Source organism: Erinaceus europaeus, chromosome 2 (genome assembly GCF_950295315.1).
Source record: "Erinaceus europaeus chromosome 2, mEriEur2.1, whole genome shotgun sequence".
Taxonomy (NCBI): Eukaryota; Metazoa; Chordata; class Mammalia; order Eulipotyphla; family Erinaceidae; genus Erinaceus; species Erinaceus europaeus.
This window is the reverse complement of record NC_080163.1, coordinates 44,599,252-44,621,458: the sequence shown is the minus strand read 5'-3', so window position 1 is coordinate 44,621,458 and position 22,207 is coordinate 44,599,252. Positions and strand designations below refer to the sequence as shown.

Sequence of the window (22,207 nt, the reverse complement as noted above, 5' to 3'; positions counted from 1 at the left end):
AAATAAAACCCTTAAATATGTGCATGTGTGTATCCCTAACCTTCCAAAGACCAGGATCCATCCTGGAATTCTCTCCTTTCTTCCTTCTTCTCAACACCTCAATAGAAAATTTATGTGGAAAAAAAGAAAAAGAAAAATTTATGTGTTACACCTGGCTGAATGCACATGTGTTCATGCACAAGAAAATCTATGTGGAAATCTAGAAAAAGAGATTGGTGACTTCCTGTCCCTGCTCTTGGGGCTTCCTGGTTCAGAGTTAGTCTCACTGTCTGATGTCTGTCCATCCCATGTGCAGGTCAATTCAAGGGGAAGGAGAGAGACCGGATAAGATGTGCCTGGATTCCTCCCCCAGGTTGACACCTCTATCCATCCAATGATGGCCACACACTGCCAGTCCCATTTGAGAAAGCAGAATCAGGGCTGTGGGCAAGGAAGGACAAGATGGAAAGAAGAGAGAGCTTGCAAGGAGAGGGAGAGTCACTCTGATTGACATAAACATACGTGAAAGAGAAACATGAAACAAGAAGGCAAAGTCACATGGACAGGTAGGGCTTGAAAGCTCTATGGTTTGGTTGCAAAGGCTTCCTGAGAAGTTAGGCCCATGAGGGAAGAGGAGGTAAGGAAGGGGCTTGGAGAGCAGTGAGAGGTTCAGGGAAGCCCAGTTCTTTGAGACACACAGTAAAAATACAGTTGTTTGATTAATATAAGCTGCTGGAATGAAAAGAGTGGTTCACAGGAAACCACATATGGTTCAGGATTGCCTCAGAGGGGTCCCAGAAGTGGAGAAGCCCCAAACTAAGAGGCCCTAGCTACAAAGCGATAGTGGTGGGAAGTGGCAGTAGGAGCTGGCATCCTCCTCCAGCTCAGCCTTGGCCTTCGTGACCAATCCCAAGGAAGGCCCACCTCAAACGTGAGATAATGCTCCTTCAGCCGGCTCTCCTCGGCCTCCTTGGACTTGATGCCCCTCTCAACTGGGTGACACCTGTGCTCAGCCAGCTCAGCAGTCACCTGCCTCAACTTATTCTCATGGGAACGCAGCTGCTCCTCCTGCAAAGACAAGTCCTTGTCTGTGAGGTCCCACTCTCAGGATGTTGTGGGTATGTGTCCAATCCTATTCCACCAAGATCTGTTTCACGAAAGGAAACCTGAGGCCTGGAGATCATCACATATGTGGGGGTTGAACCAGGCTCTGGACAGGGATGAGGGGGGTTCTTCTGCACCCCCTTCTTCCTTCCTATGCATCTCCTAGGCTCAGGAGATAAGGCCTTCACAATGTGTACAGAGACACCCCCTAAGACAGACACAGTCAGACAAATCCCAAGTCATAAGGACTCACAAGTACAAACACATGCACACATGTACTGCGACATGGGACAGCCTGGCCTCAGCCTCCCCTCACTCTTCATTCTGTTTGGTGCACTCACGCTCATATTCATGTTCTTGGACAGATGACGGTCACAGTCCCAAGATTCACAGCCCAGAACAGGCAGATGTCACTCACAGGCAAATGCACACACCCAGCACTCAGCACATTGTGCTGGTCCATACTGAACAAACAGCGGGCTGCGTGCATGGGCATGCATCGGGGCTTGTGTGTAGCATGGGCTTGAGTCACCACGTGTGTGCCCCATGGCCTAGGTGTGCCTGTCTCAAGGGTGCACGGTGTGTGCAGGTACAGGGGCTCTGGGCATAAGCAGCCACCCAAGAAAGGGCACACAAGAATGGGGCTCTGAAGGGTTTCCCCTGCTCTCCACCTCTCAAACTGTGGTGCACCTTTTATCCTCTCTTCCCCATGAAAGCCTAGAAAAATTGGGTATACTGACGGCTTGGGACGGTTTTTTGTTTTTGTTTTTATATTTCAAATAAAGCATAGAAGTGTGGGTAAGGACAGCAAGAGAGCACTGGGTGGAGTTAGGCAAGTCTCATACATCTCTGGCTCCCAGTCACACACATCCTCTTTCACTCCCAGACACGCACGGTGCCCACAGACCCATCACCACTGCATACCAGCACATCCACACTGTGTGGCCTGTGGTCTTGGCATTCCTAGAATTAAAGGGAGTGGGGTGCAGTGGGATGGGAAGACCTGCCCCTTCACTCTTTCTCAGAGCCCAGGACCAGACATTAGATTAGGTCTGAGCTGGGAGCTATTGACTGGGGAGCTGGCATGAGGGCAGCAGCCAAGGAGGTGGTGCCATGATTCTAGGAACTCATACCTGGCAGAGACGAGTGGTACAAGAGGGCAGTAGGGGCCGACAGAACTTCTTCATAGAGCTGACTGCGGCTGGGAAGGCTGGGGCTGAGAAGATGGCGGCCACTAGGTTGATCCTAAGGATCCAGGACAGCATTTCTTCTTTGCTCCTGGGGAGAGGAGAAAGGAGAGAAGACTATAGAACTCCCAGTCCACCACCCAGCACCCAGTCCCAGCACTAGCCTGGCACAGAGAGGGCATGACTATCTTCATACAGGTGAACAAGAGTGAGGGAAGAAGGAGGAGTGGGGAAGAAAGGTGTAGTAGTCAGACCCCCACTGTGGGGAAGCTCCTCTTTTGTCCCAGGTCCTCGGGAAAATCTATATTGTCACTGTCAAAACCATACTGTCCAGGTCCAAAGATAATCGCCCTAGAACTAGTGGGCCTACAGCCAGCAGGTCCAGGGGGTTCTATGAGACCTCTATGAGGGGGTCCATCTGCTCTCAGCCCCCCCTGCCCTGTCCCAACATCTCATCAGCCACATACACACTCATCTGAGAGCTCACTTCACTGGCCTCCCTGCTTATAAGTTCATTTGACCTGTGAAACTCCAATCACAGAAGGGTGGAGTCTGAGGTTGGATGAAAAGTCTCTCAAAACTATAGGATCTTCCCAATTCAACCTCCACACATATTCTCAAAGTGAAGAAAGAAGGATTCCATGTACCCTGTTTGGGGGTGGGAGGTGGGGGAAGGGGATGACAAGTGTACATCAGATTCACCTGGAGGGCTTGTTAAGCACAAATGCTGACATTTATAACAATATGAAAGGGCCTAAAGGGCACTAAGCTAAGTGAAATGAGTCAGAGGAGGGAACACTGTATACGTTCTCATGTATAGATGAGGTCTAGAAACAAAGGGATTCACAGAAAAAAAGAGATCAGACTTGTGGTTATGAAGAGGGGGGAGGGGGAGCTGGAGGAAAGCAGTCAGCAAGGTATGAATTTCCAGGTATAAGTACTAGGAAATCAGTACACGGTGCAGTCGACAGTCGACAGTCCATACTGCTCTGTGATATGGAGTGTAGTTAAAGAATTCTCATCACAAGAAAAAAAAAATCACCCTTTCTCTTTTCATTTTATGTAATGACAGGATGGATGTTAGATGAACTTACTTTGGCAACCAGCTCACAAACCATCATACTGAAGCTTTTAAACTTATATAGTAATGTACATTTAAAAAAAAAAGACCTAGAGATTCAATTCCCCACTCCCACCCTGGCCTGTCTCTGTGCTTTCTGATTCAGTAGATCTCCAGTGGGACCAGAGAAACTGCATTTCTAGCACATTTCCAGGAGACTCTGGGGAGAACTACACCCAAGAAACTCTGCTCCAGCCGAGCCCAGCTGTTATTTTTCACCGAGTGGAGATGCTAGATCTCTTGTGTGGCTGGTGTGCAGGGGACACTGAGGCAGATGAAGAGACAGTGTGGGTGCAGACTCAACGCTGCAGGATCTGAGCCCAGGGTGGGAGCAAGGGGGATTCCTACTTCTACTTACGGGGCCTGGAAGAGAAAGACTCTCCAATCTGCCGTCTTCAGCTTGAGCACATTGGACTTCTTGCTATAGTCAGAGGCCCTGGTGGCCAGAGCATGGTGCACTCGGATGGCGTTCTTCAGGTCCCCCTCAGACAGAGCTTTGTCAGGCCTGTACTCATCCTGGGCAGGCGGGGAGGGGTAGGCAAGCTTCTGTCATGGCCATACTCAGGCTTGCTGGCCCACACTTCCTCCATCTCTCTGACCCTGCATCACCCTCACTTTTTCAGCTCCTGTCCCTGTGATGTCATGCCTACCCCCAACAAGAATCATTCCAAACACTCTCCAAACTGCACTCTAGTCTGCCCCAGAGGTCTGAAGAGCCCCTGGGGGGGGGGGTGAAAGAGACCCCTTCCTACTCCCTAAAACCACCAAAGCCCTGGGTGCACCTGAATCAGGCCCCCAATGGGAGGAGGACCCAGTGTCTTTCTCAGCCAAGTCTTGCCTGGGACTCTCTGGGCAACACAAGGCAGCTGTCTGGTGGGGGGAGGTGAGGCTGCCATCCATGAACAAGGACCTTGGGGCCACTCTCACCTTCTGCAGGTACAGGATGGTCCCTTTGAGCACCGCGTAGAATTTCTTCCAACCACGCCTCCCACGGGGCGCTGGGGAGGGGGTCACAGGTAGCATAGCTGCAACCACCCACCCCTCCCCCAACATGTTTACCTGGGTGAGCCTCCCCAGAGGAGTCACCAAGAGGAGGTGGCCCTCCCTCTAGTCTAGCACCCCTCCCCATGTCCCTTCCCTGCTGATACCCACTCCTCTTGCCATCCATGTCAGCGTGGGTCTTCCGGGTCAGCACACCGTGCTTGTAGGTGGCGGCGCTGAGAGCCTGTGGGACATCCAGGAAGGGGTTGCCACCATCCAGGATCCGAGTCACCTTCTTTGTGCCTGCCCCAAACTTGTCGTCCACCAGCTCAGACAATGACTTCCTCAGCTCATCCTCATCACTGGGAAAGCATCAGATCTGAGCACCCAACCCCAGGGAGGCCTCAGCCCCACATCAACATGCCCTCTCCACCATCCCAATCAACCCTCTGAGAGTCAGTCAGAGGTCCAGGTTGCAATTCCAGGTCCCAGATCCAGATCTTTGCCCTCTCCCTCTCAGTCTTAAAATCTGACCCCTTATCTTTGATTTTTGCCCTCCAAACTCCATTGTTACCCTTAATTACAAAGCTGGAGATGCTACTGTTCCCCAGGCCTCATTTCCAGCCTTTTTTTTTCTCTCTGCAACTCTAAAAACCCTGCCCCAGGGACTTGTAACCCGTAGCCCCACTACTGCTGCTGCCCAAGCCCCATAGACATACTAGGGGTGGACATGAGGTCCCAAAGTTTACTCTCCCCATTGGTGCTATGAAGAAATGCCAATTTCTCTCCACAGGGCTGAGATTTCTATCAATCCCTACCTGGGATCACTACATAGACTCAAAGACCCAGGCTACCTAGCAGTACAACAACATGGGATGGACAGTTTCCCCAGAAGCCCCTCTCCCCACAACCAATAAGGTTACCACACATCTTTCCAGCTGGCTGAGCTCACTGCCTTCACAGGCAAAGAATTAGGGGGCAGTCATCTGTCCCCAATGCCAAAAACAATTGCTACCCAAGTATGATGACATTCTTGGGAGTGACTGGGGGATCTATACCTCCTACATAGACTCAAGAGGGAAATATTATCACTGGGAATAAAGGCAATGTCCCTAGTATAGAAAACTAGTTGAGGAGCCAGCTGGTAGCACACCTGGTAAAACACATGTTACATTTTGTAGGGATCTGGGTTCAAGCTTCCAGTCCCCACCTGTAGGGGTAAACTTTACAAGCAGTAATGAAGTGCTGCAGGTGTCTATCTATCTATCTATCTATCTACCTATCTGTCTATCTATCTTTATCTCCTCCCCTCTCAATTTCTGTCCTAGCCAATAAATAATAAAATACTTTTTAAAAATAGAAAACTAGTTGTGGACACCAACTAAAGGCATAGTTCCATAGCAGTGTAAACACTGCACCCTTGGGGGCGAGGTGGTGGCATACCTGATTAAGCACACATAGTACAAAACACAAAGACCCATGCAAGGATCTGGGTTCAAGCCCTCAATCCCCACCTGCAGGGGATCCACTTCACAAGCTGTGAAGCAGGTCTGCAGTTATCTATTTTTCTCTCTCCCTCTCTAACTCCCCCTCCTCTCTCAATTTCTCTGTCCTATCAAAACAAACAAACAAACAAACAAAAATGCTGCACCCTTTTACCCTAGGGAGAATTTAACATTAGGTGCTGGCCAGCAGGAGAGGGGTCATTAGGTCGCTGGGCTGGGAAGATCAGCACCATGGAGAGTGACTGCAGTGCCTACCCCCTTCTCCCTCTCAGTGATTCAGTCTCCCCAGACCTGCACATATGGGCACTACTCACATGGCCCATTCCAGCTTTTCATTCTTGATGGAGTTGTAAAGGGTCTGGGAGAGGAGTAAAGAAAGAGGAGTTCAGATAAAGAATCAAGAAATTTCCATCTACCTCTAGCAATGGCAATGCAGTTAGGATTCAAGGAACTTTTAAGTCAGTGGGGCAAATCAGGTGTTTGATTCATACTTATTTGTTGGCTGAGTGAGTGATGGGGGATAGGCAATAGAAAATGAGGTAGATGACTGAGTACAGATTTGATTAAGAGTGGGTTGATGAGTCTGTGGGTATATGGATGGGTAGGGAAGTGAGTGGGCAGGTAGAGGAAGAGTAAATGTGGCAGTGGGGAAGTGTTTAGGGACACAGGGAAGATGGATGGATGTGTGGGTGTGTGGGTTAATGACTGAGCTGGTGAGCTGCTGGATGGAAGGATGGCTGCATTGCAGGATGGGTAGAAGAGTGGATGAATAGATGAGGGAAAGTGGCAAGATAAGTGGTGAGACAGGGATTATTTACAAATATGTCCTTAAGTGATTCCTAATGGTAAAGATGATGATTATGGTAAGAAAAATGATGATGGTGACACTGAATCTTTTTTTTAGCCTTCATATTACCCAACTGCCCACCTGTATCCCCAGGTCATTCAAGCCCACTATCTAAATCTACTCATCTTCTACCCACCATAACCCTGCTCTTGTTATTCCAAAAACAGGAATGGACCAGGCTTGGAAGGTCACTAGCTTCAGCTTCAAAGGAAAATATTATTTTTCCTTTACTCCTGGTGATGTTGGGGAAATGAGTGACTCTTTATGATAATGTTGATGGTAATAGTACCGATGGTAATGGCAGTGGCAACTCCAACAATTGTTGGCAGTTTTGGTAACTACTATGACAGCAATGGTGATAATGGAGCACTAAAAACAAATCTCACAATGCCACTCCCCTCTGCCTAACCCAGGAACACAGTAATAGTCAAGTATGGAGCTTAACTGTCTCTAGCTCTGTCCCAAAGTCATGGTGGCCCTGATTCCAGTACTCAGAATCCAAAATGACAGGGTTTAATGGGACAGAGGGTGGTTTCCACTCAATGCAACCCCTATGCAGCTGGCAGTACAGGAACCCTGAGTCATACCTTCAACAGGTCTTTGGAAAAGTCTTGTCCATCATTCAGTTGGTCCAAATTGGCAATGAACTGCTGGCAGGACATCTTCTTGCCAATGTTCTGTAATGGAGAAATTATTCTGGACCTGAGTGTAGGGATGGAGGCTTGAGAGGTCCCCACTCTCTGCCCTGCCCAGCCAGAAAGAATGAGGCAATATCAAGGACAATAATAAAAAATATTTTTAAACCTACCCATATTTTTCTTTGACTCCAAAAGTTTACAACACTCTTTCACATTCAAAATTCCAACTGATCTTCAAGCAACATGAGAGGATGGGACCCAGATGAAGAAGAAGAGTTAGGCTAGATGGCTTGCAATAGCTGTGGATATCAACTGTGTTCCAAGTATTGGACTTCACATGCATTATCTTGTTTCCTTCTCATGAGGAGAGTGTGAAATGGGTGTTGTTAGTATTTTCATATGACAGGTGAGGAGACTGAGATGCAGCAGGGTGAAGTGATGTGCCCCTAATCACATAGCAATAAGTGGAAGTGCCAAGTGTCTTATACCAAAATTGTGTTCTCACCCACTACTCCATGGTTAACTCTCCCAAGATCACACAGCACCAGAACTTGAACCCAGACCTCTTGGTTCCTGAGAAGAAACTCTGTGTATCCTATCACAATTGTCTTCTTGCCCTCTCACTTCCAAGAGGTAGATGAAGTCATCTAATAAGAATCAAAACCCAATGTCCAGCACACATGGGTACTTCATGCTGTGCTGGGCTAGAGCAAAGAAAACAAGAGCAGATGGTTTCACTCAAGAAGCCAAAAACAAAAGAACAAGGATGTGTGTGTTCTCAAGCTCTACCCTCTTTGTTTAATCACTGAATAGCAAAGAGCTCCAGTGCACCAGAACCAACACCTGATGTGTACACTTTCACACTCTCCTTGTAGCAGCCACATTTGAGAAAACACTGAAATAGCCCTTCATCTTTGTCCTTGAAGACAAAGTACCCTGAATACTAGTTATTGGTACAGAATTTTGTACATTTAAGTTTGTTACAAGGCAGTGTTTCCAAGATTTACCTACAAATAGGGACAGTTCCCTCAAAATTAATTTAATAATCAAACAAGTTTATTTACATGTGTCAGAGCCCTTAACATGAATACTATGTGTGTTACAAATGCCAAGAGAAGACTCTATGTACAGTTTAAAGATCACACACAGTTTAGAAGGTCAAATTTATTGACCTTGACACCATTTTAGCAAAGATAATTATTACCATAATGTGAGACATACACATTTCACATAAATTTCAGAAAATAATGATATTCAGAAAATAATGATATCTGGCTTTGTAAGTAAATAGCAAAGAATGGTCTATACCTTTTCCAAAAGGTTGAAAAGAAAAAATACTATATGTCCCTTGATATAATGTGTTTCATACATTAAAGTGTGTATTTACAAGGACATCTATGTATGCATGTGTGTGTTGTGCATATATTGTGATTTGTGTCTGCATCTGACAAACTTTCCAGTCTATTAAGAGTATGTTCTCCTGAGAGCTGGGTGGTGACGCAGCGGATTAAGTGCACATGGCAGGAAACACAAGGGCTGGAGTAAAGATCCCGGTTCAGGGAGCCGGGCGGTAGCACAGCAGGCTAAGCGCATGTGGCGCGAAGCACAAGAACAGGCCTGAGGATTCCAGTTCAAGCCCCCGGCTCCCCACCTACAGGAGAATCGCTTCACAGGTGGCGAAGCAGGTCTGCAGGTGTCTATCTTTCTCTCCCCCTCTCTTTCTTCCCCTCCTCTCTCCATTTCTCTCTGTCCTATTCAATGACGACAACAATAATAACTACAACAACAATAAAAACTAACAAGGGCAACAAAAGAAAAATAAATGTTAAAAATAAATAAAATTAAAAGGATCCCGGTTCAAGCCCCTAGGTACCCACCTGCAGGGGGTTTGCTTCACAGGCAGTGAAGCTGGTCTGCTGGTATCTGTCTATTTTTCTCTCCCCCTGTCTTCCCCTCCTCTCTCCATTTCTCTCTGTCCTACCCAACAATAACAACAGCAATAACAACAATAATAACTACAACACCGACGATAAACAAAGGCAATAAAAGGGGGGAAAATAAAAAATTAAAAAAAAAAGAATATATTCTCATGCTGCAGATAAACAATCTCAGAAAAAAAATAAGTGCTGGTTAAAATATTAATAAATCATCTGGGGGAATGTTATGCATGTACAAACTATTGTATTTACTGTCAAATGTAAAACATTAATTCCCCAATAAAGAAATTAAAAATAAATAAATAAATAAATCATCTGTATGGAGACAATAGAGAAATACATTACACTGAGGACCTGAAGGCTAAATAGCATGCAATAAAGGGGATTGTGCACAAATAAGTCCAATAAGAAGCAATTTTAATCCTTTAAGTGTTTGATGATTCATGAGCAGTAGTCAAAAGACTGGACAACTGAGTGATTTTAGAGCTGGAGAACAAAAATTGGAGCCCAGGGTCCTTCACGGGCAAGGAATTCTGGGAAACACGCTAGTAATATTTCAATTTAAAAAAAAAGTTGAAACTAGGAAAAGAGGTACTAAAGGGAGTTCTTCAGAGAAAGAAAATCATTCCAGATGAAAGCATGGGGAGCAGAAGGGACGAAGAGCAACAAAAGGGATGAATATTACACAGGGCCAAAATAATATAGTTTCTGGGAGTCAGGGCTACAGAGTAGCAGCAGCTGCAATTCTCTCCTCTGCTTGGTCAACTTGGAATATCAAAGAAGATCACCTGAGAACACAACAAGATAAGACAAGGACTACTTTGGGAACCCAGCAAGTCTCCAGTGAGTACAAACACATGTGGCTCTTGAACAGAGAGGAACCTAAGGAGAGCTGCCTGAGGCTAAAGCCCATATCTACTCTTGAGCAGCTGGTAACAGGCCAGCAGTTTGCCAGTTGAGGTGCCACCTCCAGTCTGTTTTACCAAAAAAACACTACTGAAGGAAGGAGAGGACCCCCCCCCCCACCCCAAGGTTTACCATTTGGTAGCAACTGTGAGTCTCCATTGCTACTGTTCCTTGGACTCCCTGTGCTGACATCATGGGGGCAGAGAACTGATCGGGAAACTCAGGAGAAGTACTACACCCTAGTGGTCTAGAGGTGAGGCTGTACACTGAGAGCCTTTCCACACTGTTCTCCTGATGAATTGGGAAATGCAGTGAATACTGCTTCAGAACTCACAGAGTACAACGAGATATGTTTAGAAACTCACAGGGCCAAGGAGTGCAGTCTGCCTTGGATCTGGCTGCAGGGAGAACAGCTGAATTGAGCCTGGGGCTTTGGATCCTTGGGGCGTGTAGTCTCTTTGCATAACCACTGTGTAATCTCTCCTCCACTGTTTGGTTTCTTGGTCAGGAGTGAGTGGTTGAGCCAAAAAACCTACTTATAGTTAAAAAGAATTCAGATGGGGGCTGGGCAGTAGCACAGTGGGTTAAGCACACATGGCAATAAGCTCAAGGACGGGCATAAGGATCCTGGTTTGAGCCTCCTGCTCCCCACCTGTGGGGGGGTTGGGGGGTGGATGGGGAAGTCACTTCACAAGCAGTGAAGCAGCTCTGTAGGTGTCTATCTTTCTCTCCCACTCTGTCTTCCCCTCTTCTCTTGATTTCTCTCTGTCCTATCCAACAATGGCAGTAATAACAACAACAATAAAAAGAAGAAAAACAAGGGCAACAAAAGGAAAAAAATGGCCTCCAGGAGCAGTGTATTCATAGTGAAGGCACTGAGCCCCAGCGATAACCCTGGAGAAAAAAAAAGGGGGGGGGGAGTCGGATGGTAGTGCAGTGGGTTAAGTGCAGGTGGGACAAAGAGTAAGGACCGGCATAAGGATCCCGGTTTGATCCCCCAGCTCCCCACCTGGAGGGGAGTCACTTCACAAGTGGTGAAGCAGATCTGCAGGTGTCTATCTTTCTCTCCCCCTCTCTGTCTTTCCCTTCTCTCTCCATTCTCTCTGTCCTATCCAACAACAATGACATCAATCATTAACTACAACAATAAAGCAACAAGGACAACAAAAGGGAATAAATAATAAATAAATATTAAAAAATAAAGCCCTCAGGCTCCCATACCTATAGGAAAGAAAAAGAACATAAGAGGGTTTAACAACCACTGTGCTTCAACTCAGGAATTGAGATAACATTGAAACAACTGTTATTTCCACAACTGTGAACTCTTTAAGAACCTTACTTAGACATAAGTGAATCCATGCAAGAGTGATCAGTGGATTGAAAAGTACTGAGAGAAGGACCTTATAAGACACTATATACAATGGTTAAACCAAAAATAAACATTGGAGAAATGAACCAGGACAAAAGCCTAGATAAAAGATCCCCAAAGGTAGACCCACACAAGAATGAGGACAACATCCAAACACTAAGGAATTAGTCGCAGGAGTTAGGAAAGCTGTTGGAAGTAATATCAGAAATGTGGAAACAACAAATGAGACTCTGAAAAAAAACACTAACTATCTCAAGGTAATTAAAGAGCTGAAAGCTGAAATAGCTGAGCTAAGAGCACAACTAACTGAACAAGCTAATACAGTATAAGAACAGAGTAACAAGATGAACTACACAAAACAGAGAGGAGAGAGAATAGAATAAATGATGCAGAAAAAAATTAGCAAGATCAAGGATGAATTAGAGACAACTAAAAAAGAAGTAAGAGATCTCAAAAATATTGAGAGATACTGACAACAGAGACATATGGGATGACTTCAAAATAAATAATATACATATTATTGGATTTCCAGAGGAAGAAAGAGAGGGAGGGGAAGAAAGCATTCTACAGGATATAATAGCTAAGAACTTCCCCAGTCTAGTCAACTTAAAAGACAAAGATTCAAGAAGCCCAGAGGGTCTCAAACAGAATTAACAGACTTAAAGACACCAAGACACATTATAGTCATAATGAAAAGGAATAAGGATAAAACAAAGGATCCTGGGAGTTGGGCAGTAGTGCAAGGACCAGCATAAGGATCCAGTTCAAGCCCCCAGCTCCCCACCTGCAGGGGAATCACTTCACAAGTGGTAAAGCAGGTCTGCAGGTGTCTACCTTTCTCTCGCCCTTTGTCTTCCTCTCCTCTCTCCATTTCTCTCTGTCCTATCCATCAATGACAACATCAATAACAACAATAATAACTACAACAATAAAACAACAAGAGCAACAAAAGGGAAGAAAGAAAGAAAGAAAGAAAAGAAAAGAAAAGAAAGAAAGAAAGAAAGAAAGGAAGAAAGAAAGAAAGTATCCTGAAGGCTGCAAGAGAAAAACAAAGAGTTACCTACAGAGGAAAACCCATAAATTAGCAGCAGATTTCTCCTCACAAACACTAAAGGCTAGAAGGGAATGGCAAGATATCTATCAAGTGTTCAATGATAAAGGCTTTCAACCAAGACTACTGTATCCTGCTAGACTATCATTCAGACTAGATGGAAGCATAAAAATCTTCTCAGACAAGCAACAGTTGAAAGAATCAACTATCACCAATCCTGCCCTGAAAGAACTTCTGAAAGGTCTCCTATAAAAAATAAAGATCACCATAAATATGCCATATATCAGAAGACTCTAAAACTCTACAATAATGTCATTAAAATATCTTCAATCTATAATATCAATAAATGTCAATGGCCTGAATTCACCTATTAAAAGCCACAGAGTAGAAAGATGAATCAGAAAACACAACACTCCTGAGATTCCCAAACAGACTTGATGGGCCTAGAACTCAAATAAATGCCTCTCTCCATTGTTACTGGTCATTTCTACCAGGAACAACAAAATAGACCCCTTTGTGGGACTCCATAGAACATTACCCTCAACTTGGATCAACAATGGTAGAGAATGTTCCATCCTCCAAAAGGGAGGATGGACAACATACTCTATGCTACACCTGAAGAAGATGGGTCGATACTGAGGCAGCATGGAATGTTCCTACACATGACCACAGAATGTGAGCTCAGAGCTAGAGGGATGTAGAGATCACACAGTATCCTAAGCTAATTATGGGCCCCAGACCACATCAAATCGATGGGGTTTACAATCAACAATATTTATACCCCTTTCCCATATTAGGGAGCTACTCTCTTCCCCGATCCAGTTTTCTGGTCCTTTTCCCAGCCATGACATCATCTCCCCAGACAATAATTAGGATCCACCTGCATATCAGATTTCAGGCTCAGGAAAAGAAAGATAAAAACACTAGTATAGCTACAGGCCCTTTGAAATATAACTAAAATATGTCTATTAGCTATCTACAAAATGGAGGACCCCCCCCCCAACACTTCATCTGCACTATTCCAGCCTTTAGGTCCATGATTGGTCAACAATTTATTTGGCTTTGTATATTAACTCTCTTTTCAGCCACCAGGTTCCAGATGCTACCATGATGCGACCAGACTTCCCTGGACAGACAACCCCACCAATGTGCCTTGGAACTCCACTTCCCCAGAGCCCTTCCCCAGTAGGGAAAGAGAGAGACAGACTGGGAGTATGTATCGACTTGTCAACGCCCATCTTCAGCAGGGAAGCAATTACAGAAGCCAGACCTTCAACCTTCTCCATCCCACAATGATCTTGGGTCCATATTCCTAGAGGGTTAAAGAATAGGAAAGCTACCAGTAAAGGGGATAGTATTCAGAAGTCTGGTGATGGGAATTGTGAGAAGCTGTACACCTCTTATCCTATGGTTTTGTCAATGTTTCCTTTTTATAAATAAAAATTTTTTTAAAAAAGAAAGAAAAGAAAACACAACCCAACCATATGTTGTTTATAGGAATCCCAACTAACTCAACAAAACAAGCACAGACTCAAAGTGAAAGGATGGAAAACTATCATACAAGCCAATGGAGCACAAAAAAGGGGGGACAGGAGCAGCTATTCTCAAATCTGACATGATAGACCTTAAAATAAATAAAATTTTAAAAGATAGGGATAGACATTACTTAATACTTAGAGGATCAGTCAATCAAGAGGACTTAACAATTATTATCATCTATGCATTCAATGAGGGGCCATCCAAATGTTTGATAACATCTACTGAGAGAGCTACAGCAATATATTAACAGCAACATAGTAATAATAGAGGACTTCTCCTAAGGAACTCAACACACCCATCCAAAAATATTTGTGTATACCCATGTTAATAGCCACACAATTTGTAACAGCCAAAACCTGGAAGCAACCCAGTTTTCCAGCAACAGATGAGTGGCTGAGCAAATTATGGTATATATACACAATGGAATACTACTCAAGTATTAAAAATGGTGATTTCACTATTTTTAGCCCATCTTGGATGGAGCTTGAAGAAGTCATGTTAAAAGAAATAAGTCAGAAACAGAAGGATGAATACAGATGATCTCATTCACAAGCAGAAGTTGAAAAACAAGATCAGAAGAGAAAACACTAAGCAAAACCTGGACTGGAGTTGGCATAGTGCACCAAAGTAAAAGACTCTGGGGTGGATAGAGGGAGAGTACAGGTCCTGGAAAACGATGACAGAGAACCTAATATTGTTATGTGGAAAACTGAGAAGTGTTATGCATATGCAAACTAACATATATACTGGTGACCGTAAAGTATTTATCCCCCAGTAAAGGGGAAAAAAATGCTTAAAAAACATAGTAAGGGACTTCAGCACCCCACTCTCTCAACTTGCCAGGCATAAAATCAATAAAGAAACAAGGGAGCTAAGTGAAAAGATAAATAAACTAGAACTATTGGATATTTTCAGAGTCATTCACCCCAAGAAACTGGAATATACATTCTATTCAAGTCCACATGGATCATTCTCAAGGAAAGACCATATGTTAGGCCACAAAGACAATGTCAACAAATTCAAGAGCACTGAAATCATCCCAAGCATCTTCTGAGACCAAAGTTGTATTAAATTAACACTTAACAATAAACAAAAAAATAGTAAAAGCCCCAAAATATGGAGGCTTAATAGTACATTATGTAACAACTGCTGGGTCAAAGGGAAATAAAGGAAGAAATAAAAATGTTTCCAGAATTCAATGAAAATGAAGGCACGAACTATCAAAATATTTGGGACACAGCTAAGGCAGTACTAAGAGGGAAGTTCATAGCCATACAAGCACACATTAGGAAACAAGAAAAAGCTCAAGCAAACAACTTGATTGCACACATTAAGGACTTAGAAGAAGAGGAACAAAGTAACACTAAACCAACCAGAAGAACTGAAATAACTAAACTTAGGGCATAAATAAATAACATTGAAAATAAGAAAACTGGGGCCAGGCAGTGGTGCACCTAGTTAAGCACACATGTTACAATGTGCAAAGACCCAGGTTTGAGCCCTCAGTCCCAACCTACAAGGGGAAAGCTTTGCAAGTTATGAAGCAGGGCTGCAGGTGTCTCTCTGTCTCACTCCCTCTCTATCACCTCCTACCCTCTCAACTTCTGGCTGTCTATTCAATAAAAAAGATAATAAAAGGGAGTCGGGCTGTAGCACAGCGGGTTAAGCGCAGGTGGCGCAAAGCACAAGGACCGGCATAAGGATCCCGGTTCAAACCCTGGCTCCCCACCTGCAGGGGCGTCGCTTCACAGGCGGTGAAGCAGGTCTGCAGGTGTCTATCTTTCTCTCCTCCTCTCTGTCTTTTCCTCCTCTCTCCATTTCTCTCTGTCCTATCCAACAACGACAACAACAATAATAACTACAACAATAAAACAACAAGGGCAACAAAAGGGAATAAATAAAATAAATATTAAAAAAAGATAATAAAAAATAAAGAAAAGAAAATAAGAAAACCATACAAAAGATCAAGGAAGATAAATATTGGTTCTTTGAAAGAGTAAACAAAATTGTCAAACCTTTAGCCAGACTCACAAACCAAAAAAGGAAGAAGACCCAAATAAATCAGATTGTAAATGAAAGGAGATATCACAACAGACCCCACAGAAATTCAACATACCATGCAAGGATTCTATGAACAACTACATGCCACCAAGCTAAAGAACTTCAAAGAAATGGATGAATTCCTACATACCTACAAACTTCCAAAATTAAATAAAGAGGGACTACAAAATATGAACAGGCCAATTACAGCAAAAGAAATTAAAACAGTTATCAGAAACCTTTCCAAGAATAAAATTCCTGGACCAGATGGTTTTACAAATGAATTCTACAAAGCCTTCAAGGAAGAGCTAATGCCTCTACTTTTAAAAACTCTTCCAGGGAGTCGGGCGGTGGCGCAGTGGATTAAGCGCATGTGGCGCAAAGCGCAAGGACCTGCGTAAGGACCTGCGTAAGGATCCCGGTTGGAGTCCCCGGCTCCCCACCTGCAGGGGAGTCGCTTCACAGGCAGTGAAGCAGGTCTGCAGGTGTCTACCTTTCTCTCCCCCTCTCTGTCTTCCCCTCCTCTCTTCATTTCTCTCTGTCCTATCCAACAACGAACAACATCAATAATGGTAATAATAATAACCACAACGAGGCTACAACAACATGGGTAACAAAAGGGGGAAAAAATGGCCTCCAGGAGCGGTGGATTCATGGTGCAGGCACCGAGCCCAGCAATAACCCTGGAGGAAAAAAAAAAAAAACTCTTCCAAAAGACTGAAGACACAGGAATACTCCTTTCCAGCTTCTATGAAGCCAATATCACTGATACCAAAAGCAGACAGGAGCACAACCAAAAAAGAAAACAACAGACCGATATCTCTGATGAACATAGATGCTAAAATACTGATCAAAACTCTAGACAACTGGATACAGCAGTCTATTAAAAGGATTGTTCATCATGACCAAGTAGGGTTTATCCCAGGGATGCAAGGTTGGTTTAATATACGTAAATCAATCAACATGATCCACCACATCAATAAAAACAAGACCAAAAACCACATGGTTATATCAATAGATGCAGAGAAAGCCTTTGACAAAATCCAACATCCCTTTATGATCAAAACGCTACAAAAAATGGGAATAGATGGAAAATTCCTGAAGATAGTGGAGTCTATATATAGCAAACCTACAGCCAGCATCATACTCAATAGTGAAAAACGGGAAGTATTTCCTCCTAGATAAGGTACTAGACAGGTCTGCTCACTATCACTATTACCACTCAACACAGTGTTAGAAGTTCTTGCCATAGCAATCAGGCAAAAGCAAGGAATTAAAGGGATACAAATTAGAAGAGGTCAAATTCTCCTTATTTTCAGATGATATAACAGTATACATTTAAAAAAAAACTAAAGAATCCAGCAGGAAGCTTTTCGAAATTATCAAGCAATATAGTAAGGTGTCAGGCTACAAAATTAACATACAAAAATCAATGGCATTCATTTATGCAAACACTAAGTTAGAAGAAGAAATCGAGAAATCAATTCCTTTTACTATAGCAACAAAAGCAATAAAATATCTAGGAATAAGCCTAACTAAAGAAGTGAATGAATTATATACTGAAAATTATGAGTCACTATTCAAGGAAATAGAAAAAGACACAAAGAAGAGGAAAGATATTCCATATTCATGGACTGGAAAAATTAACATCATTAAAATGAATATACTACCCAGAGCCATATACAAATTTATTGTAATCCCTATCAAGATCCCAAAGACATTTTTTAGGAGAATAGAACAAATGCTACATATGTTTATCTGGAACCAGAAAAGACCTAGAATTGCCAAAACAAACTTGAGAAGAAAGAACAGAACTGGGAGGTCAAGTGGTAGCACAGTGGGTTAAGAAAGAACAGAACTAGGGGCCAGGAGGAGCACCTAGTTGAGCACACATGTTAGAATGTGCAAGGACCCAGGTTCAAGACCCCAGTCCCCACCTGCAAGAGGAAAGCTTTGCGAGTGGTGAAGCAGGGCTGCGTGTGTCTCTCTGTTTCTCTCCCTCTCTACTACTCCCTTCCCTCTCGATTTCCGACTCTCTATCCAATAAATAAATAAATAAAGATAATAAAATTTAAAAAAAAAAAAACAGAACTGTAGGCATCACACTCCCAGATCTCAAATTGCATTATAGGGTCATTGTAATCAAAACTGCTGGGTACTGGAACATGAATAGACATGCTGACCAGTGGAATAGAATTGAGAGCCCAGAATTAAGCCCCCACACCTACGGACATCTAATCTTTGACAAAGGTGCCCCAACTATTAAATGGAGAAAGGAGAGTCTCTTCAACAAATGGTGTCGGAAAAAATGGGTGATAAGTGCAAGAGTGAAACTGAGCCACTATATTTCACCAAAATTTACAAAAGTAAATTCCAAGTGCATCAATGACTTGGATATTAGACCAGAAACCATCAAATACTTAGAGGGAAATATTGACAGAACTCTTTTCCACATAAATTTTAAAGACATCTTCAATGAAAGGAATCCAATTATAAAGAAGACTAAGGCATGTATAAACCTATGGGACTACATCAATTTAAAAAGCTTCTGCACAGCAAAAGAAACCAATACCCAAAGAAAGAGACTCCTCACAGAATGGGAGAAAATCTTTACATGGCATACACCAGACAAGAGTTTAATAACCAAAATATATAAAGAGCTTGCCAACCACAACAATAAGAAAACAACCCCATCCAAAAATGGGGAGAGGACATGAACAGAATATTCAGCACAGAAGAAATCTGAAAGGCCAAGAAACATACGAAAAAATGCTCCAAGTCATTGATTATCAGAGAAATGCAAATAAAGACAACAATGAGATACCACTTCCCTCCTGTGAGGATGTTAATCCCTGGCAACATCTGTACCCAGTGTGAAGTGCTTGTTTTCTCTCACATATACACATTAATAAATAAATATGTATAAAGTATGATAATAACAATATACAGATTAAGATTCCATTGAATTCAGTTAAAATATTTTAAGTTTATTTAACTATAAAAAGTGCTAAAGTATTTTTATAAGTTTGTGACATATATATGTATATATGTGTGTGTGTGTGTATATATATATATATGAAGTCACAATAAAAATTCTAAATGAATGTACAACTAACAAGCTAAAATAGTCAAAAAGGAAAACAATGAGCACAGATGAGCCAACAACAAATAGTACCTGGTATGTTTAATGTACCAGTTATTCACAGTGTGGCCAAATTAAAAGCAAAGACAATTGTTTTTTTTTTTTTTTTTTTGTCTCCAGGGTTATCACTGGGACTCAGTGCCTACACTACGAATCCACTGCTCCTGGAGGCTACTTTTTCCCTTTTGTTGTCCTTGTTGTTTATCACTATTGTGGTTATTGTTGTTGTTATTGTTGTTGTTGGATAGGACAGAGAGAAATCGAGAGAGGAGGGGAAGACAGAGAGGGGAAAAGACAGACACCTGCAGATCTGCTTCACCACCTGTGAAGTGAATTCCCTGCAGGTGGGGAGCCAGGGGCTCCAACCAGCATCCTTATGCTGGTCCTTGTGCTTTGTGCTTTGTGCCATGTGCCCTTAACCCGCTGCACTACTGCCTAGCCCCTGATAATTGGATTTCTAATGATAGGATACAAGAAACATAGCCTAAGTTTAAGGGAACGAGAATATTGGAAACAAAAAGATGCATATAAATATAGATACAAATACTAAGAAAAGAATTCCAGTATAACTATACTAGTACCTGACAAACTAGCCTGGCAAGCAGGAAACATTATTAGAGACAGAGACATTTAATAATTATAAAAGGATTGATTACTCAGATAGATATGCATCCTAAGTGTGTATGTATGTAAATTACATGGTCTCAAAAATTTAAAAACAAAGTATGTTAGAACCCAAAAGAAAAAGATATATTCACAACCATGGATATTTTTAACTCTATTCTCTCAGTAGCAGGGAGAATAAGATTATTAAACAGTTAGCTAGGGAGTCGGACGGTAGCACAGCGGGTTAAGCGCACATGGCGTGAAACGCAAGGACAGACATAAGGATCCGGGTTCGAGCCCCTGGATCCCCACCTGTGGGGGACTCGCTTCACAAGCAGTGAAGCAGGTCTTCAGGTGTCTTTCTCTCCCCCCTCTGTCTTCCCCTCCTCTCTCGATTTCTCTCTGTCCTAACAACAACAGCATCAATAACAACAACAATAAAAAAATTAGCTGATAAAAATATCAAGCAATTATAGAACTTTGATGAAATGGACAAAGCCCTAGAAACACACCAATATCAAAACTATCTGAAGCATAAATGGGAAGCCTGACTAGACCTACAGCAAAAAATTCAATCAGTAATCAAAAACTTTACAGGAAGAAAGTCCCAAGATTTCTAACAAATACTGAAAGAAAAATTAATATGAATACTTCTAAAACCTTCACCCAGACTTGAGGAAGAGGAAAAATTTCCTAACTTAATTCTATAAGGTCAGGATTATCTGGATACCAAACCTCAACAAAGACATCACAAGAAAACTATATAACAGAGAGTCGGGCTGTAGCGCAGCGGGTTAAGCGCAGGTGGCGCAAAGCACAAGGACCGGCATAAGGATCCCGGTTCGAACCCTGGCTCCCCACCTGCAGGGGCGTCGCTTCACAGGCGGTGAAGCAGGTCTGCAGGTGTCTATCTTTCTCTCCTCCTCTCTGTCTTCCCCTCCTCTCTCCATTTCTCTCTGTCCTATCCAACAACGACAACAACAATAATAACTACAACAATAAAACAACAAGGGCAACAAAAGGGGATAAATAAATAAAATAAATATTAAAAAAAGAAAACTATATAACAATATTCCTCATGAATACAAATGCATGCATTTTCAACAAAATAATAATAGACAGAATGTAACAGCATAATAAAAGGGATATATGCCATGACCAAGTAGTATGAATCCCAATAATGCAAGGATTGTTCAACATATAAAAATCTAACAATGGGAGTTGGGCGGTATCGCAACGTGTTAAGTGCAAGTGGCACAAAGCACAAGGACCAGCGGAAGTATCCCATTCGAGCACCCAGCTCCCTACCTGCAGGGGAGTCACTTCACAAATGGTGAAGCAGGTCTGCAGGTGTCTCTCTTTCTCTCCCCCTCTGTCTTCCCCTCCTCTCTCCATTTTTTCTGTCCTACCCAACAATGATGACATCAATAACAATAATAATCACTACAACAACAATGAAAAATAAGGGCAACAAAAGGGAAAATAAATAAATATAAAAATGAAAAAAAAATCTAACAATGTAGTACACTACATTAATAGAGTGAAATGAAAAAATTCAAAAGGTTGCTGAAGGAAATTAGAGATATAAGTAAACATAAAATTTGTGTGTGTTTATAGATTGGAAAACTTAAATGTTGTAAGATAGTATACTCCCCAGACTAATCTACAGATTGACTTATTTTTATTTTCTAAATAAGTTCAGGCAAAGAATTTAAGAGCAAGGGATTCTTGGTACAAGTGAGACCCGGTAACTAAAGATGCTCTACCATATTAGTAACTTAATTCAACTTAGAGATTTTTTTTTAATTTAGAGGATTTTTATTATTTAAATCATGAGAGAAAGAATTGAACAGGAAACCTCATACCTGTAAGTCAATTTACTCTACCATCTTTTCCCCCTTCATTGCTCTATATCAAATATCAATGGTTCTTTACACATACATGTAAAAGCTTATCAACAGGGAGTTGGGTGGTAGTGCAGTGGGTTAAGGGCAGATGGTGCAAAGCGCAAGGACCGGCGGAAGGATCCCGGTTCGAGCCCCTTGCTCCCCACCTGTAGGGGAGTCGCTTCACAAGCAATGAAGCAGGTCTGCAGGTGTCTATCTTTCTCTACCCCCCTCTATCTTCCCCTCCTCTCTCCATTTCTCTCTGCCCTATCCAACAACAACAACATCAATAACAACAATAATAACTACAACAATAAAACAAGGGCAACAAGAGGGAATAAATAAATAAATATTTAAGAAAGCTTATCAA

The 22,207-nt window shown here is 42.6% G+C and overlaps 2 protein-coding genes across 6 annotated transcripts in view; one reads left to right on the top strand and one right to left on the bottom strand.

Moving 5' to 3' along the window:
• Positions 1–22,207, top strand: part of PFDN1 (prefoldin subunit 1) — a 964,801-nt gene that overhangs the window by 576,433 nt on the left and 366,161 nt on the right. The gene's annotated exons all lie outside the window — the stretch shown is intronic.
• Positions 1–22,207, bottom strand: part of PSD2 (pleckstrin and Sec7 domain containing 2) — a 65,688-nt gene that overhangs the window by 5,960 nt on the left and 37,521 nt on the right. The window contains exons 8-14 of one of the 4 annotated variants that reach the window (XM_007517530.3): positions 7,311–7,400; positions 6,191–6,234; positions 4,543–4,733; positions 4,318–4,388; positions 3,749–3,906; positions 2,217–2,361; positions 904–1,047 (exon numbers count right to left, since the gene is read on the bottom strand). In XM_007517530.3, coding sequence (XP_007517592.1) covers positions 904–1,047; positions 2,217–2,361; positions 3,749–3,906; positions 4,318–4,388; positions 4,543–4,733; positions 6,191–6,234; positions 7,311–7,400 — 843 coding nt within the window. Of the gene's footprint in view, positions 1–903; positions 1,048–2,216; positions 2,362–3,748; positions 3,907–4,317; positions 4,389–4,538; positions 4,734–6,190; positions 6,235–7,310; positions 7,401–7,885; positions 8,009–22,207 lie in introns of those variants that run through there. The other 3 variants (XM_060179164.1, XM_060179171.1, XM_060179174.1) reach the window with 3 other exon arrangements.